Source organism: Pelodiscus sinensis, chromosome 3 (assembly GCF_049634645.1).
Source record: "Pelodiscus sinensis isolate JC-2024 chromosome 3, ASM4963464v1, whole genome shotgun sequence".
Taxonomy (NCBI): Eukaryota; Metazoa; Chordata; order Testudines; family Trionychidae; genus Pelodiscus; species Pelodiscus sinensis.
In genome coordinates, this window is record NC_134713.1 from 53,923,049 (window position 1) to 53,942,023 (window position 18,975).

At 40.1% G+C, this 18,975-nt stretch overlaps 1 protein-coding gene across 3 annotated transcripts in view; it reads left to right on the top strand.

Annotated features, from left to right (window-relative positions):
- The window catches only part of KCNQ5 (potassium voltage-gated channel subfamily Q member 5), a 451,318-nt gene extending 432,668 nt beyond the window's left edge, over positions 1-18,650 (top strand). For 2 of the 3 annotated variants that reach the window (XM_006127210.4, XM_006127213.4), the window contains 4 exons: positions 6,768-6,876; positions 14,772-14,903; positions 16,030-16,156; positions 16,571-18,649. In XM_006127210.4, coding sequence (XP_006127272.2) covers positions 6,768-6,876; positions 14,772-14,903; positions 16,030-16,156; positions 16,571-17,503 — 1,301 coding nt within the window. In that variant the 3' untranslated portion in view covers positions 17,504-18,649. Of the gene's footprint in view, positions 1-6,767; positions 6,877-14,771; positions 14,904-16,029; positions 16,157-16,570 lie in introns of all 3 variants that reach the window. The other variant, XM_075923769.1, reaches the window with a different exon arrangement.
- Positions 18,651-18,975: the final 325 nt, after the last annotated feature.

Below are 18,975 nucleotides of genomic sequence, written 5' to 3' on the forward strand. Positions count from 1 at the left end.
ATTCCTTTCATGAGAGAGGAATGCAAATGCAGACACCCAAAATTTCAAATGAAGCAGGGATTTAAATATCCCGCGCTTCATTTGCAAAATCACATTATGGCGATAATAGCACTATTTCAAGAGAGAAAACGGGGTTATTTCAAGATAAAACCCTTCCCTCGAAATAGCTCTTACTCCTCATTTTTTGGAGGAACAGGCTGTAGCCTTCTATAAAGGGCTAACATACTTTGTTACAATGTATTCTATCTTTTTATGTTTTCAGGCCTTTTTGGGAGATATTTTGCATTCTCTGTAACCTAAAGACATTGTGTATTTAATTGAATAAAACATCAAAGTGTTCAACAGTTCAGAAATTACAGACATATTTCATTTGATTAACTGAAAAGATCTCTCCAAGGAAATAGTTGATTTCTGTTCTTATCTTTAAACTTAATGGCAGAAAGTTATAAACTCACATGAACTTTCTGCCCTTCCATTCCCCCGAGAGTACTTATATTGAATCCTCAAGGTAGACAGATTATAAAAATCATGGAAAGAATGCAAATATATACTTCATCCCCCATATATTTAGTTATTATCATGTAATTTATGTATTGTGAAAATGACAGCTTTTACTTTCAGTAATACACGCATCTTGCCCTCATCTAGAGTTCATTTGATCTGGGGAAGGTCCTTAATTTAGTTGTTTTTATGCCCTCATTAGTTAGTAATTACTGGTTATGAATTACAGTGTTTGGTGACTTTAGTCTCCTTAATGGATTTATATGATCTCATAAATAAATCTTGGGCTAAAAAGATGTACTTCTATTAGCAATATATTAATTGATGTTAGTTAGCAGGGTAATATCTGAATAATTGTTTAAACTGATAAAATATCTCCTCTAATTTTCATATAGTTTGCACTATTATTATTTACAAAGATCTTATAAATAGGGCCCTCCTGTCAAATTCACAGTCCATTTTGGCCTATTTCACGGTCATACCATTTGAGGTAAATTTCATGATTTCAGATATTTAAATCTGAAAATTCACAGTATTGTTATTGTAGGAGTCCTGACCCAAAAAGGAGTTGCGGGGGGTTTGCAGGATTATTGTAGGGGCATAGCAGAATACTACTCTTCCTTTGTGCAACTGCTGGCAGCAGCATTGCCTTCAGAGTGGCGGCTGCTGACCAGAAATCCAGCTCTGAAGGCAGATCTACTGCCAGCAGCAGCGCAGAAGTAAGGACAGCATGGTATGATGTTGCCACCCTTAATTCTGTGCTGCTCCTTGTACAGCTGGGCTGTTAGCAGCCTCAACTCTCTGGCCACCCCGCTCTGTAGACAGCAGTACAGAAGTAAGAATGGGCCACTTTAAGAAACACTGGTCTAGAGGATTAAGTGGCAATTGAGCAGAGGGTTTGAGAGTAAAGTATGTAAAGAGAAAATAATATCCTGCATGTCCTGCATTTATTTACACCGATCACCTTAGAATGTACAAATGAATTCAGCAATATTGTAAAACTTTTGAAAGTAAAGTTCACTGTAGTGTCAGATGACAATGAGATAAAGAATTGTTCTAACAATGAAAAAAGAATGGGTACATCTACACAGCAGGGCTAAAATCAAATTAAGCTACGCAACTTCAGCTATGTTAACTGAATAGTTTAAGTCAAAATAGTTGAATTCGACTTTGCTGCTGTCTACACAGGAGAGAGTCTAAGGAAGAACACTCTTCCTTCAACTTTCCTTACTCCTCATAAAATGAGGGACACCATGAATCAGAGTAAGAAGTCCTCTAGCTCGACATTATTTAGAAATAAAGGCTTGTAGTGTATTTCAGAATAACATTAGTGCTGTATAGATGTACCCAATGTTATTAGAATAAGGAAAATGGTGTTATTCCTGAAACATTTCTCTTTCTGTCTGTCTAGCTGTATACCTTTTCATGCCTGCTTCACATTAGAGAAAAAAAAACCACATTCTTGCATCCATGCATACCCATACATACACAGAGGTTTCAATTAAGTTTATAATGTCAAACCATATTTTTGTCGTTGATTTAGCCACATTAAAAACTTGTTACTGTATAATATACAGTCAAAAGTTTTGTTTAAATTAATAAGAGTTTCAATAATTTATGTAAATATTTGGAACACGTACTATGGTATACAGTAATGTGTGTGTTTGATTTGAATATATAATACATAGAGTAATATAACATGGCATCTAACTGCAACTTTGTAAAATATGTTTCCCGATGCTTTCAGAAATGAGATCAGACTTTATTGTTTGCATTATTTTTGGGGTTTGGAGCTAGACAGACTAGGTTTCTAGACCTAGATCAATACTGGATTATTGTTACTAACACCTGGCTGTTCCCAGGAAACAAATGAAAGGGAAGAGGATAAAAGATTTTCATTTCTCTTCAACAGACAGATATGTCTTGAATGTTACAAGTATAGTGCTGTGAGGAAGATCAGAGCAGTGTCAGTTTTGCAGTAGACAAAGTACATTGCTAAACAACAGAAACACGTATGGCATTTGGAAAACATAAATGAAAACCCAGGCATAACTTGTGCACCAGACCATATGATATATAGTTATGAACTCATATATTTTATCTGCAATTTGTGCGGGTTCACATAATTTTATCACATATAAATCTGCATAACTATAAATTGCAAAGAAATTCATAAATGGAATATATGCATGTCCATAAAATTTCCCTGGAAAGTTCATCAGAGCATAAACTTTGGGAATGAAAATTGGAAAATTATCCAAATTCTTAAGAAATACTTTCTCAATTCTTTGATGTGAACACAACAGCAAAATGAGGACAGACATATGCATTGAATTTAGCAGTCAGCCACAATTTTTATTAAACTTTAACACAGAGGAGGGACATCACCTATCCTCTCGTATACCAGTTCCATTAACTGGCTCCAGGGCTTGTTACTATATAATTTATAACTAGTACCAGGTTTACTGGGTTATTTAATATATAGTCCATAATACGGGGTGGCTCTCCTCAGTTTTTCTCTGAGTCCCAACACACTCCTGCCCCCAAAGCTCTGCAACGGGGACAGAGGGCACAGCGGGTTGGAGACCTCAGCTCACAAGGGCTACAAGGTCTGACCTACACCAATGAAGTTCACAAGGACTCACCCTATTACATGAGCCCAAAGCCCATCACCAAAATCCCAAGTTTTTTATCTCTGTGAGCCTTTAATTTTATTCTCTTAATCGTGCTAGAAACCGGCTGTAAATTTCTGATGAACAAACACCAAGACCACAGTGCTTTAGTGAGGTACTAAGCATGGTCTGACTCTCTGCTGTGAGTTGAAGGTCCTGTGAGGAAGGCAAAGAACTCCCTTGTCCTTTGACAATTGTTCTATAGTAGAAAAACATTCTTTCCTGGCCCCCAAACAGGCTATTGGCTAGACCTGCAGCATCTGTCAGGCCAAGTTCCCATTCCTGCTTCAGATGGGTAAGATGTGTCACTGGAACAGAGCCAAAAGAGGCTCCACAAGAACCCTGCATTGGCTAAATCCTGAAAACTGGAGAATGCTGGCCAATCAGCATCCTTCTTTCGTAACTGGCCAATGGGTACCTTTGATGGATAGGAGGAGTGCTGGACAGCATCCAGTGACTAAAGGGTTAAACTCAGCCCCATTAATTTCTCCCAACCATCCAGGGTCACTGACAGGGTCACTGAAGTGGGGAGGGGACAAAGTGGACAATTGTGCTAGGGCCTGGTGATTTAAAAGGGTTCAGGGCTCCAGGCCACCACTGCCACAACCATGGCAGCTGCTGCAGACAGAGCCCCAGGTCTTTTAAATTGCCACTGGTGCCCCATATGGTGCAGTCCAGGCCAAGTTAGCCCCTTCCTGGAGGCCTGGAGCCAAGCTTCCAACCCCCACACACATTGCCCAGGGGCCAGCAAAGTCTGTCACCAGCCCTCTATTCATTGATGTAGGGAGGTGGCATTTCCACCTCTAAGCATTATAAAGAAATGTGCATATTTCCCATACAAATGAAATAAAGTTTATGCCTTTTTCCTCAGGAGCAGCATTGATATATTGAGGGAAACCTATGCTAATGGACATATTAGAAAGAGAAAACAAACACAGAGTCTGGTGGCATTTTAATGCCCTAATAAAATTGTTAGTCTTTAAAGCAGGGTGGGGAACCGAGAGCCTGCAGGCCAGATCCAGCCTTGCCTAGATCCAGCCCCAAGGTTCCCCCCACCAACAAGGAGCCCCAAGCCTCTCAGGCCAGAGTCAGGCAAACCCAGAGCTGGATCCAGCCCAGGGGCGCTGCCTGATAGGGGAGAGTGGCTTTGCAAAGTACCACACCCTCTCTCCTCACTGGGGAAACAGCAGTGCAGCAAAGCTCTGCCTGGAGGCTTTTCCCCCACTGATCCAATTGGCTATAATCAGGGAAAATAGGAGCAGTGGGGGACAGAGAACCAAATGCACTGCCAGGGAGCTGTATCAGGTAAGCAACTCCCATTGCTCAGATCCCCCACACCTTTCCTGCATCCTACCTCCCACCCAGCCCCCAACCTATTCCTGCACCCTCCCACACACTGAACCCCTCCATTTTGGGCCCCACCCCGGAGCCTATGGGGAGGGCCTACAAAATCTACTAACCTGAGTCCTCCTAGGTGTGTGAGGGGGATGTGAGGTGCTTCTTTCTGCTTCTTAATCGGGGATCATGTCAGTGAGGTGGGAATTATTTTTTCTGCTTCTCACTTTTGTTCATCCCCTGACTGATTTTTCTCTGGGTCAGTGGCCCCCAATGCAAAAAGGTTCCCCACTCCTGCTTTAAAGTGCCACTGGTCTCCTTGTTGTTTTTGCTGAATAGACTAGCATGGCTACCCCTCTGTAACCTGTCATTAGAAATAAGACAATTTATTAAGTACAGTGCTTCTTTTTTATATTGACTTAAATATACCAGACTATTTTGTCATCTTACTATATATTTTAGAAATGTTTCTGTCTGTCTGTCTGTGAGTTTGTTTGTTCAAAACTCCTCCTAAATGGTAAGAGCTAGGACCACCAAATTTGGTATTCAGCTTCCTCTTATCATAACTTAAAGTGAGGTAAAGGTTTGGTTATGCCAGGGCAATGGGATGTGCCTGGAATTTGATTGTTTCTTATAAAAGAGAAAGAGAAAGGTCTGGTAGGAGGGACAGTTATACTGTTGAATGGCCACAAAAGGAAGCAGGGAGCCAGGGATCTAGACCAGAACAGCTATAACCCAGCAGGCAACAGGAATGGAGAAAGGGAAAACTATCCGCAATATATTCCCAAGAGTTTGTCTGTGTGTCTGTTTGTGTCTCTCTGTCCCCCAGCTGGGGAGGACATGCTTTCCTCCCCCAGTTGTGCCCACTGCAGCTGTAGCAGCCATGGACAGGTGCTTCTCACCTAGCTCCAAGCTGCTGCGGTGAGAGAGAATTGGGGTTATCCTCTCTTTCCGAGAAAATCTGCATACTGAACCATGCATCCCCACTCCCACCCCAGAACAGCAGTTTAAATGAAGAAAAACAAATTCCACAAGCAACACTGGGTAAATAGTCTAGTGTATCTATAAATGTATTTTGAAGATATTTGTGTCTGTGAACTGCCTGGAGAGCTTCACAGATTGCATGAGTCTGCATCAACACCAACTGTATGCATATTTTTTGCAATGTTTCATTAAAGCTAATTAAGATACACTTGGAACAAGACCCAAAAATTAAATCTCAGAGGTCACCATTTAGACATGTACTTTATTTTAAACTGCTGAAGCCAGAATGTAATCTTTCACAGGTATTATACCGTTATAATTCTATTAACTTCAACAGAGTTACTCCTGATTTATACTAGTGTTAAGTGAGAAGAATCAGATTCTTAGTGAATAGACCTCTAAAATAAAGGGAGTCTTATTTAGTATGGTATTAAGGGATAAGTCAGGAGATTTTTGGGATGGAGAAAGTTATTGGAAAGACTCAATTAGGTACAGAAATGTGAAACACCTGGAAAGTTCATTATTTTTGGTTTTCTGTTATGATTTTAATTATTAGTAGCTTTGGAGATGAACTTAAATAATGTAGCAGGATAATAGCATAGTTTAATTAAACTAATGATTTTGGCAGGCATAAAAGTTTTCATTAGGGAGGGGACTGGTAAATAAATATTTTATGAATAAAATAAGCAGATTTCTTCTACATCATACAATGGCTAGTTCAACAGCTCTCACTATGGCAGGCAAAGGTAATGCTTAAGTGGGCTAGAGGCAGAAGGCTTATGTGGGCCATCTGAACTGTGATGGATTTTATCCTATATCTTCTGTTAAACACAGTTTTTACGTGAAGTGGAGTGTTTGGTCATTCAGCTGTCTCACACAGAATAAATGTGCTCTTTGGAACAGGAGCCAAGTCCTCTATTTTGCTGTTAAATGTATATTTATTAGAATATATTTATATTTATTATTCTGACAAAGTTTCTGTTACCATGTTGCTTCTTTTTAAATTAGAAAAGATATGATAACATTCAGATGCCACTCAGGCCTGCATTATAAATGCATTGGTATGATAGTATCTAATAGGTTTCAGGCCTAATTACTAAAGTTCTGCTTTCCTCTCTGCTTTTAGGTTGAGACTTAGACATAGAGCAAGCAGAACTTGGGTTCCTTAATGTAGTCTTATTTTCCAATATGGACAGCTTGAGAGGAAAATTATCTAAATGTAGAGGTATATTGTCTTGAAATACTTGTTATTTAGCTTGTAATTGTATCCTGCAGCTGACACCACTCTTGGAACAGACGATATTTGTGATGAGAGAGGATGCCAATGTGATGTATCAGTTGAAGATCTCACACCAGCACTTAAAACTGTCATTAGAGCTATCAGGTGAGTGAAAAATACTTAGTGAAGAAATATTTGAGAGCTCTGTTATTGACTGTTGATATTACTGTCCAGATGTGGTTTTATATCAGCAGTAAACATGCTAGTATAATTTCTCTGCCCACTGCTGTTTAGTGCCTACTAGAAGCTGAAATATTTCAACAGCTCTAAGTTAACTTCTTTTTGATATTTCAAAAACACACTATACAATATGGATCTGATTTGAATGGGAAGAGAAAGAGAAAGTGAAGCTCAATTTACAATATGCTTTCTGTGTAGTTCGAAAGCTAGTTTCTTCCACCAGCAATAAAAAAATTACTTCGCCTGCCTTGTGTCTTAATATTTCTCACTGTTAAATCAACATTGTGTATTGAATCTGCATACTCCCAAATCTTTCTGCAATAGCATATTTTTATGGTACGTTTTTTCTGATAAGTTCAGAAAGTTCTATTCCAGCAGCTAAATAGAGCTTTGTCAATGACACTTCACTGATCTAGTCATAATTCCAAAAATTTTAAATTAATCTTTCTAATTAATTAGTCTGTCTCCTTTATCAAAGTCACAAAATGCACTGAAAGCTAGAAAATAATGTTACGTTACTATATTTAATCTTTGCATAAGGGAGTGCTGTTGTCTTGGCTTCAATCTTTGGGAAATTATTTCAAATATTCTGAGTAACCATTGTCCATGTTAGGCTAGATCTGTTGCTGCCTGAGCTTGGCACTATAGGATCCTCAGTTGCCTGTGTAAGACCACTCTCAGTCTCCTTAGCATTACTGGTCTTAGGGCCATGGATCTTAACATTATTTTCTAATACTGCCTTTTCTAGGTATGTCATGCCATTTAGGCACAGCACTCTGTTGAGGCAGTGTCTAGAACCACATTAATGGATAATGTAGCTGAAATCAACATAGTTAGGTCTGCTTACCATGGTATCTTCATTACGGTAACTTGACAATTGATGCTCTCCCATCGACTCCTCTGACTCTTCTTGTTCTGGAGGAGTAACAGAGTCAATGGGAGAGCTCTCGGCAGTTGATTTATTGCATCTGTATTAATCCAGCCTTTAGTGAAGACATACCTTCAGAGAAACTTCAGAAAGAATTTCCTCAGCATGTAGAGAGTGTATACCGTTTGCTACAGTCTTTTATGCATCTCTCTCTGCAAGTTGGTGCATAAGGAAGATGAGGCTGTAGTCCTGACTCCTTCATACCCCTTTCAGGTGTCCTGCTTGAAGAACTACAACTGTGACTTACAGCTACAGAGAGTTACAAATCAGGAGCAAAGCTCCTTGTGTTCCTAAACCCTGCACACTTGCAGGGCAGCCTGGCATAATCTCAGCATGGTTTTTGTTTTCTGTTTGTTTTATTTTGCAGGTTAGTGACTACTCAGTTATAATTCAGGCTTTAGAAATTGTCATTGGTTTTCTAGCTTTATTAATCCAAACAAAATTACTTAAAAATATGTTCATGTAACAGTGAGTTTGGGTGGAAAAAAGAAACTGACCTAAACACCTATGATCATATTTTTTATATCAAGCTCATACTTTACATTGCTACCAAAAGATAAATTATTGTGGGGAAATACTATCATAAAATGACTGCAGTGTTTCTGAATGGTGCACAGAGCATATAATGTATTATAAAATATGTTTCAGCCAATATAAAAACTTGGTAAAAATTAAGTAGGATACCATGATTGATTTTATTTCACTCGCTCTGTCATTACCAAGTTGCAAAAGTTACATGAATACTTTTCAGCTATTTTGGAAATTGGAAGAATATTTCCTATATTTGGTATTTCATGTGGTATTAGTAGAAAAATATTTCCGTAAAGAGACAAAACTGCATATCATACTAACCATGCAGTGTGTGACTGACCCATCTCACTTACCTAAGTAGTATTTACATATGAGTATATAGGAACTATCACATCCTTCAGTGAGTGTTCCCGTAGCTCTCATCTTGTGCACCTTCATGACAGTATCCTTTAAGATGACCTCTCGAGGTCCCTTCCAGTCCTAGTATTCTATGATTGATTCTATGATTACTTTAGAGAAGAACACAACTCTGGCAAGAGAAGAGAGCTACTGCTGTGTTTCAAAAGCCTGATCTCAGAATAACAAACTCACACCTCAGGTTTTTGCCAAAACTTCTGAAAAATGACAAAAAACTCCCTTTGGAAGTGTTATCATAATGAGGTAGGCAGTGTTGGTGGTGTGCAGAGGCAGTGGCACTGAAGGAAGAAAGAACCAATGTGTTCCCAATGAAAATAACTTAAGCCTGTGCCCACTGCTCACAGGTCTGACTGCCTCCAAATAACAAAGGAGACTGTAGATTCACTCAGTGGATTAGTTCAGTAACAATTTAAGCAAATTGGGCCCCTTTCAAAGTCATATACTTGGACTTTCTGGCTACAAGGCCCAAGCAGGCTTCCTGTGCTCCATCTGTTCCAAGCTTCTAATCCATGCCAGCTGTGTGTTTGAGAAGAGTGTTAGGGAATAGTGACTTAAGAGAAATGGTGCAGCATGCCTTGCTAAGGCCAAAATAAAGGGACTAGTGTCCTGATTCCCCAAAGGATCAAACTCTCACCATGTTGCTCTCAGCACAAAGCAGCTCATCGTCCCCACCATACATCACCCTCTGTGGTGGCAGGATGAGTGGTATTATTTGAACCAATCCTGGATCCCCAGACAGAAATTTAACCATTAGTATTGTGCACAAAAAGACCTGCAGGCTCAACAGAAAGCATTGCAGTTTTTAGCTCACATTTACCAAGCATGTGAAGTAGATTCAAAAGGAGAAATGAATGTAATTTTACCATAGAGAATCATAGAATATTAGGACTGGAAGGGACCTCGAGAGGTCATCAAGTCCAGTCCCCTGCCCTCATGGCAGGACCAGTCTAATACTGTATAGACCATCTCTGATAGACATTTATCTAACCTACTCTTAAATATCTCCACAGTTGGAGATTCCACAACTTCCCTGGGCAATTTATTCCAGCGTTTAACCACCCTGACAGTTAGGAACTTTTTCCTAACATCCAACCTAAACCTCCCTTTCTGGAGTTTAAGCCCATTGCTTCTTGTACTATCCTCAGAGGCCAAGATGAACAAGATTTCTCCCACCTCCTTATGACACCCTTTTAGATATCTGAAAACTGCTATCATGTCCCTCCTCAATCTTCTCTTTTCCAAACTAAACAAACCCAATTATTTCAGCCGTCCTGCATAGGTCATGTTCTCTAGACCTTTAATCATTCTTGTTGTTCTTCTCTGGACCCTCTCCAATTTCTCCACATCTTTCTCGAAATGCGGTACCCAGAACTGGACACAATACTCCAACTGAGGCCTAACGAGTGCAGAGTAGAGTGGAAGAATGATTTCTCGTGTCTTGCTCACAACACACCCGTTAATGCATCCCAGAATCATGTTTTCTTTTTTTGCAACAGCATCACACTGTTGACTCATATTTAGCCTGTGGTCCACTATAACCCCTAGATCCCTTTCTGCCTTTTTCCTTCCTAGACAGTCGCTTCCCATTCTGTATGTGTGAAACTGATTGTTCCTTCCTAAGTGGAGCACTTTGCATTTGTCTTTATTAAACTTCATCCTGTTTACCTCAGACCATTTCTCCAGATCATTTTGAATTATGACCCTATCCTCCAAAGCAGTTGCAAGCTCTCCCAACTTGGTATCATCTGCAAACTTAATAAGCGTACTTTCAATGCCAATATCTAAATCGTTGATGAAGATATTGAACAGAGTCAGTCCCAAAACAGACCCCTGCGGAACCCCACTTGTTATATATTTCCAGCAGGATTGTGAACCATTAATAACTACTCTCTGAATACAGTTATCCATCCAGTTATACACCCACCTTCTAGTAGCCCTATCTAAGTTGTATTTGCCTAGTTTATTGATAAGAATATCTTGCAAGACCGTATCAAATGCCTTACTAAAGTCTAGGTATACCACATCCACCGCTTCTCCCTTATCCACAAGACTTGTTATCCTATCAAAGAAAGCTATCAGATTAGTTTGACATGATTTGTTCTTTACAAATCCATGCTGGCTGTTTCCTATCACTTTACCACCTTCCAAGTGTTTGCAGATGATTTCCTTAATTACTTGCTCTATTATCTTCCCTGGCACAGAAGTTAAACTAACTGGTCTGTATTTCCCTGGGTTGTTCTTATTTCCCTTTTTATAAATGGGCACTATATTTGCCCTTTTCCAGTCTTCTGGAATCTCTCCTGTCTCCCATGATTTAGTATAGCATATCTGATTACTTCCTGAGAATGAGAGCAACTAGGCTGTGTAACATTTTCCCAATGGAAATGGTGGAATTACTCCATTTCTTCGGATGTATAAAATCTGCTCTAAACAGTACGTAGTAGAGAATAACCAGGAAGTGCCAGATAGATAAACTAGCTGATGTAGGAGGTCTTTTCCGTCTTTCACTTTTGTAAGTTTTGTGGCAAGGCCAGTCCCACTGCTGGGTCACAGACCCCTGTTCAGTCCACAGTCTCACAGTCTAGGTACTGTGGCACAGGTCGCGCTTGCCCTTGACGGAGTTTGGGTTTCTGTCCCTCAGCTAAAAAAAGGCATTGGGGCAGGCACTCCCTGGTCAGCCTGGGCTGGGTAAACAGTCCTCCCAAGTTACCAGCTGAACTCTCAGACTACCTGGGGGAAGAGATCCCAGACACTCCTTGTTGGAGCTCTTCACCCCCATTGTTCTCTCCATGGCCTGCAAGCTCCTGTGGCCCCGACAGATTTGCTGCCCCGTGATCTTCGGCAGCCCTGCCGGCCTTGCAGCCCAGTGAGCTCTGGCAGCCCCACCAGCTTTGCTGTGCCACCGGCTGTGGGCTCTGCTACCCTGCAAGTTCTGGAGGCCCCAGCTGCCCTGTTAGCTTTGCAGCCCCACAAGGTCTAGCCCCCCCTCCCCTCCCCCCATGCTCCACTGGCCTCACTGGCTGGATCCACTCACAGCTGCCAGCAGCCCCTTCCACTGGGGCTCTCTGGCTGTTCATGGACCCCAACCCTTTGCCCCCTAAAAAAATCTCTGGGCTAAAGGGAAGCACTGGAAACCCTTGGGGCCAGAGGCTGGACTGTGTTTTCAATGGGGAGATGCCCTGCCAAAACTCCTCTTTGACCATTAAGCAAAACTGTTGGTGATCGGGAATATTCTACAGACGGCCCAACAGCTTGGTGTTCCCTATCACCTTACCTGCACTAGAGTGTAGATATTTCCAAATTATTACTCTTATCCTCCTTTTACCTCTCTTCAACACAAAGCAGCATGGCTAAGCTTTTCAGACCCCCAAACTCTGAGCTTCCTCTACCCCCTTTTAAGTCAGTGGAAGTTACAGGAGCCCAAGTCACCTTTGAAAAATCTGACCGCTTTTATGTACATACCTGAAGTCATATTCAGGATTTTTGGCCTACATTTCTTCAGATGTATGACTTAATACAGTCCTTATTCAACCACAACTCCCACTGATTTCAACTGGGAAAATGTCATAATTGTACCTAAATGGGAACTGCCTCAGTCAAATCTCTGGACTGCAGTGTTTGGTCCCAAAGCAGCAGAAGAAAGAATTAGAAAAGGAGAATACTGGCCTGCATGAAGGATGCTGTTAATCAACACATGAAAAATTAATGAGAAACAAATTGGATGCACAATTAAAGATTCTTACACAATAGGAAGTGTGGGTCTATACTTATAAGGAACATCAGAAAATGAATACTCAGAATTAAATAAATTATTATGTTTTTATCCCCCGCCCACTAATATCAGGGGAAGTTTGCTGCTGACTTCAACGGGAGCAGAATCAGGGTTTTTAAACTTCATGTAAAAATTGTTTGGTTTGATTAAAATTGTAATTAATATAGCCATACATAGCTATATATTTATCTTTCGATATTAGGGAGACAAGGTAGATGAAGTAATTTGTGTTAGTGAGAGAGACAGGCATTTGAACCACACAGAGCTCTTCTCTACTGTGGCTCTTAAGTTTGTCTCTCTCACCAGTTGGTCCAGTAAAAGCAGGGCTGGTCCTAACCAATTGGCAGCCCTGGGAGCCATGCAAAAGGGAAAAAAAAAAAAAAAAAAAAGCAGGGAAAATTTGTTGTCCAAAAAAAAAAGGGGGGGGGTAAGCAGGGCAACCTGGGGATGGGGATTCGGGAGGTTGGGCCGAAATGTGGTCATGGACCACCCATAATACCGGCTCCGTTGGTGGCCCCTTGAAAATGGCAGCCCCGGATGACTGCCCGGTTCGCCCACCCCTAAGACTGGCTCTGAGTAAAAGATATTACCTCATCCACCTTGTGTCTCTCTCTGTCCCGCCAACAAGGAGTGGGAAAAGGGGGGCAGTTGCTTGGGGACCCAGAGATTCAAAAGTGTCCGGGGCACCTGGTTGCCAGCAGTAGCTGCAGCTAGAGCCCTGGGCTTTTTAAATTGCCGCCAGAGCCCCTGGTGAAGCACTCAGGGTGGCACTGAAGTACTGGCAGGGAGGTGGGAAGCTAGCCCTCAGCCATACCCCTTCCACCAGAGGCCCTGTCCCTTCTGTGAGTGCGACACCAGGACACTCCCCGCCCCCATCTTGCCCAGGGGCCCAGTGTGACGGCGCGTTGGGGGTTCCCCGTCTCCTGCACCCCGAAATGGCCCAAACAGACTGCACCAGCCAGTGGAATTGAGGGTGGTTTATTGCTCCTCCAGCACAGCGCAGCACAGATGTAGTCTGGTCACAGGAACTGGGCTAGGATGCCTCAGGCCCCCTTGAGATGGGGGAGACTGGGCCCCTAAACTCCAGCCCCTTCTCCTAGGCTCTCCTCCATGCCCTCCGACAGCCAGCAACCAACTCCCTAACTTCCAACCCTGCCCCCCAGCCAGGGCAGCATTCCACCTTCCTTTGTTCCTCTCCATGGGGGGTGTCTGGCCACTGGCTTGCATAGTGACTCATCCTGTTTTGCTGGGTCGTGGTACCCACGGCAGCCAGTGGGGGTTCCCCCAGAGCCAGCAGCATAGAAACCAGCCAGGTACCCCCACTACGTCACACCCAGCAATTCTGTTGGCCTCCCTTCTCTCTCTAATATCCTGCAACCAACATGGCTACAATTACACTGCGTATATGTCTAATATAACTACCTAGATATAGATGGATATGTACTCTACTATTTTCGCTGTAGAAAATAAAAGCACGTCCTTTTGTGTTCACAGATTTGTCTATATAAAGAAAAGTATAAGTAGCATAGTAATTTTTATCAGTTAAGTTATCCAGCACAGGAGTGAGTTAGATTAAAATTATACACATATAACCAGGAGGGCATGTGCAGCTTTGAAAGGAACCAATCTAGCAACAAAACAAAATGTATAAATTCCACTGTTGAGATTTAGCTCTGAAAGTTCCCTCAACACTAAGGTCCTGGTCAAGAACTTGTTGAAGCACAAGCCTAATTTTGAAGATCTGAGTAGCCTCATTGATCTCAATGAGACAAGTCACACATTTAAAAACCTTACTGAATTTGCACCCAACAGAAGAGAACACTTTGATAGGCACACATGTATAATTTGAAACAAGCTATTACCTTTTTAAAACTCCCATGTAACATGTTTTTAATATGGCAATTCTCCACTTGCAAAATGCTGACACTGGTGCAGTTGTATTTATAAGCTCCACAAATCACCTTGAAAAAGAGGACTTTCGCTGAGTATAACTCAACTGTTCAGAAGAAAATATCATCATCTTAGCTTGGTTTAGCTCAACTAAGTTTAGCTTAGCTAATGTAACATTAAGCTATCAACATTATGAAAATCTGACATTTCAATCAGTATTGATGACTTTATTGTTTTTCATAAAAGTATAAGGATTCATCTGGAAAAATGTTTCTTCCACAGAATCATGAAATTTCATGTTGCAAAGAGAAAGTTTAAAGAGACATTACGTCCATATGATGTGAAAGATGTGATTGAACAGTATTCAGCTGGTCACCTTGATATGTTATGCAGAATTAAAAGTCTTCAGTCACGGTAAGAAAAAAAGAATCCTTTATCACTGGAGACCATTCCTGTATAAAAATAGCTTGAGCCATTTTTCCATTTAACACCAGAAGAATTGTGTTTTGTACATTTCCAATTTTTTGGCAGGGACAAGTTTTCACCTGTACTGGAGCTTGGTCTTCCTTTTTGTGAATGCAACTGGGCCTGCAATTAAATTGTGGGTGGAAAAAATTTGAATGTAAATTGGACCAAGAAAATGTAAAAAGTAACTCGTTTAAAGGGCACACATAAACTGATATAATATTTGCATCTGGGAACCACTTCCAGGATTTAGAAGCCCATTCTGTTTGTGCCAACCCTTCCAAAGCACAGTTTTGCAGTTCCTTTTGCCTCTAGATGCTACAGACTGTATGCCAACATCTGCAGACCACCTAGAGGTGCAGGGCTCAATGCAGCTCATTAGTTATTGATTTATTTATAGATTTACTTCAGTGTGCACTATAAATACATGAATTCAAAGCCTATAGCCCATACTGTTGAACATCACTTTTTTAAAACCTTCTCGTAAGCAACTTTTCCCTGCTTCGTGTCACTGGTTTAGAGTAAGAGCACACATTATAACTCTCCCTACCACTCTCAACACCTACTTGTTTTGGGTTTTTTAATTCTATGTTGTGCTGTTTTCATAAAGATAAAACTAAGCATGAGAGATAAACATTGTGCCCATGTTTTAAACACTGTTGGTCATATTTGACCAATGGGACTACTAATGGTAGTAAGCCGTGTATCCCATAGTAAGTGTTTGGGGGACTGATCCAATAACTTGAGACTAAACTATCCTTCACAAATATGTATGTATTATCATTTATTTATATGTGTAACAAATATCACACAAAATAAATATAATTTCATTGCCAATTTAGCTTCACATTCTGTTCTCCCCAGATGCTCTAACCATAATTCCATGTTCTTTTATAGTATTTTTGTGATCTTTGATTACCATTATTTTTTTAAAATTAATCCATCCTTTTTCTTAGGCTTTTTAAAAAAAACTGTTAAATATTTGTAATTGTAATTTTTCATAGATGTTCACAGTGGATACTTCCACAATATCACCATTTTCAGAAATCATTATAGTCTCCAATTTCTTTCACAGCGTTGACCAAATTCTTGGAAAAGGACAAATCACAACAGATAAGAAAAATCGAGAAAAGAATACTGCAGAGAATGAGACAACTGATGACCTTAGTATGTTAGGGCGTGTAGTCAAGGTGGAGAAGCAGGTAGAGTGACTGTATGAGGCCCTGATTTTGTTTTATTGCTTCTAAATTTCTGTAATTAATAATGGATGTTTTCAGTATTCAGCAATTTGGTAAAATCATTTTATCTGATGTCTGTGCATCTTAAAATATTGAAGTAAAACACACAAATTATATTACATTAAATATGCTTTGTATACAGAAATGGAGAAAAATACATTACTGAAATCTGCACCCTTTGATAGCTAAAACATTAATCTGAATCACAAAGCATCTATAAATACGCTGCTTTTAATAACTTTTTCTTGGTGAATAGATTTTTTAATACAGAGAAACACACATTTACCTTATGCATATTTTTCCTATTATCTATCATGTTTTCTTACATATCTTAAATAATATTTTATATTCACTTTAATCTTTTCCCTTAATCTGCAGGTACAATCCATAGAGTCGAAACTGGATAGCCTGTTAGACATTTATCAACAGGTCTTAAGGAAAGGATCAGCACTCACTTTGGCTTCATTTCAAATGCCATCTTTTGAATGTGACCAGACCTCTGATTATCAAAGTCCTGCAGACAGCAAAGATTTATCCAATTCTGCACAAACCAGTGGATGTGTATCCAGATCAGCTAGTGCCAATATTCCTCGTGGCCTACAGCTTATACTGACACCAAATGATTTTAGCACTCAGGCTTACTATGCTTTTAGTCCAACTATGCATAGTCAAGCAACACAGGTGCCAAATGATGGACCTGCAACAATAATAACTAATAATACATCAAACCAAATAAACCAGGCAACTAAGCCAACAACACCAACAACATTACAAATACCACCTTTCTCCTCAGTCAAGCATGCCAACTGGCCTGAGCCTCTTCATATTATTCCTGCAACTATACAGGAAAATATTTCTGATGTCACCGCTTGCCTTGTTGCTTTAAAGGATAATGAACAAGTTGCACAGCCCAAAGTGAGAAAGGATCTTTCATGGAGAAAAAGCCTCGATACAGAAGGGGAACCTTTGGTCCCAGTTAAACCAGTAGTGCAAATGGATTTAGGAAAGTCTTTATCTGTACAAAATCTTATACAATCATCAGAAGGACTGAATGTACAGGTTGCTGGTAATGACTCCAGTGGCTCAAAAGGGAGCCAAGAAATGTACTCCAAGTGGAGGGAGTCAAAATTATTTATAACAGATGAAGAGTTGGAAGCAGAGACAGAAACAGAAGGCATCTCTCGCTCATTAGTGGAAACAACTCTCTCTACTGACTCTCTAAGGACTGGAATATCAAGATCATCTCAAAGCATTTGCAAGCCAGGGGACAGTACAGATGCACTCAGCTTGCCTCATGTCAAACTTAAATAACAATTTATGGGTTTTCTTCATTGGCTAAATAATTATTTTAGTCATACATATCATAGCATGAACTCTTTTGAAAGCCTTTTTTAATATGATAAAATTGCAAGAATCAGGAAGAATCTGAAAGGCAGTTGTATGAGCCCATATCTTCTAATTGCATGAAAATGCATGCTTAAGAGACCGCTAAAATTCAGATTTATACCTACCGTACATCAACACTTTTATGTAGTACAGTAGGTGTAAATAATGAGTAATCTAAAATGTTAATACTGCAGGTTGTGTTAGAAAGCAAAAATCTGAGCATTTAGAAATAGTATTGTTTCTACAGTACAGAAGTAAAAAGCATAAGATTTAAAGCACTTTGCTTCTGGATTAATTAAAAATATATATGTCCTGAATTAGACAATAGTTTATGTTTACAACAAAATTATTATATACAGCTGCTAGCAAGGTACCAAGGAAACTAGAAATACATGACTAGATATGGCCGCTAGTTGCAAGATATATACATTAACTCATCATTAATCAGTTATTTTAACACTCGGCTTTAGAATGTTAATTTCTGTAATTTTATTTTGGTGATTTAGTGCTGTGGCAAAGTACTTTGCACAACACTTTCAGGTTGTCATTTATGATAGGAACATTCTTTTGCTATGAAATGTACAATTTGAAGGGATAGGGGTTGGCCTTAGTTATAGATAATTGGGACTACTGCACCAAAAATTCAGGGACAGCTTTCCTTACCCCAGATTTACTGATATCACTGATGTGCCCTGCCTATGGATCTGAAGCATTCTGGAAGCAGAATCAGCAGGAGAGGAGAGAGTGCTGCCTTTACTGTAAAAAAGCTTCAGAGGGGTAGCCGAATTAGTCTATAACAGGAAAAACGTAAAAAACAACAAATAGTCTAGTAGCACCTTAAAGACTAACAAAACATATAGATGATATAATGAGCTTTCATGGGCACAACCCACTTCTTCAGATGACAGGTGTATTGTAAGTCCAGATCCAAGAATAAGTAAGAGAAGATGGGGGGAGAGGAGAGGAATTAAAAAAGAGACCGTGAATAGATAAGCTTCAGAGGGATAGCCGAGTTAGTCTGTAACAGGAAAAACTTTAAAAACAACAAGTAGTCTAGTAGCACCTTAAAGACTAAATGGTTACAAGAGGTTGATGAGAACCATTAGTTTGCACTTGGAAAGGAAGATGACCAACACCAGATTCTACATCTGGTGTTGGTCATCTTCCTTTCCAAGTGCAAACTAATGGTTCTTATCAGCCTCTTGTAACCATTTAGTCTTTAAGCTACTCCTAGACTATGTGGGGTTTTTTAAAGTTTTTCCTGTTACAGGCTAACTTGGCTATCCCTCCGAAGCTTATATATATTCTTCACTGTCTCTTTTATTTCTTCCTCTCCCTCCATTTTTTTCCTTCTTCCCCCACCTCCACCTTCCCTTACTTGTTCTTGGATCTGGACT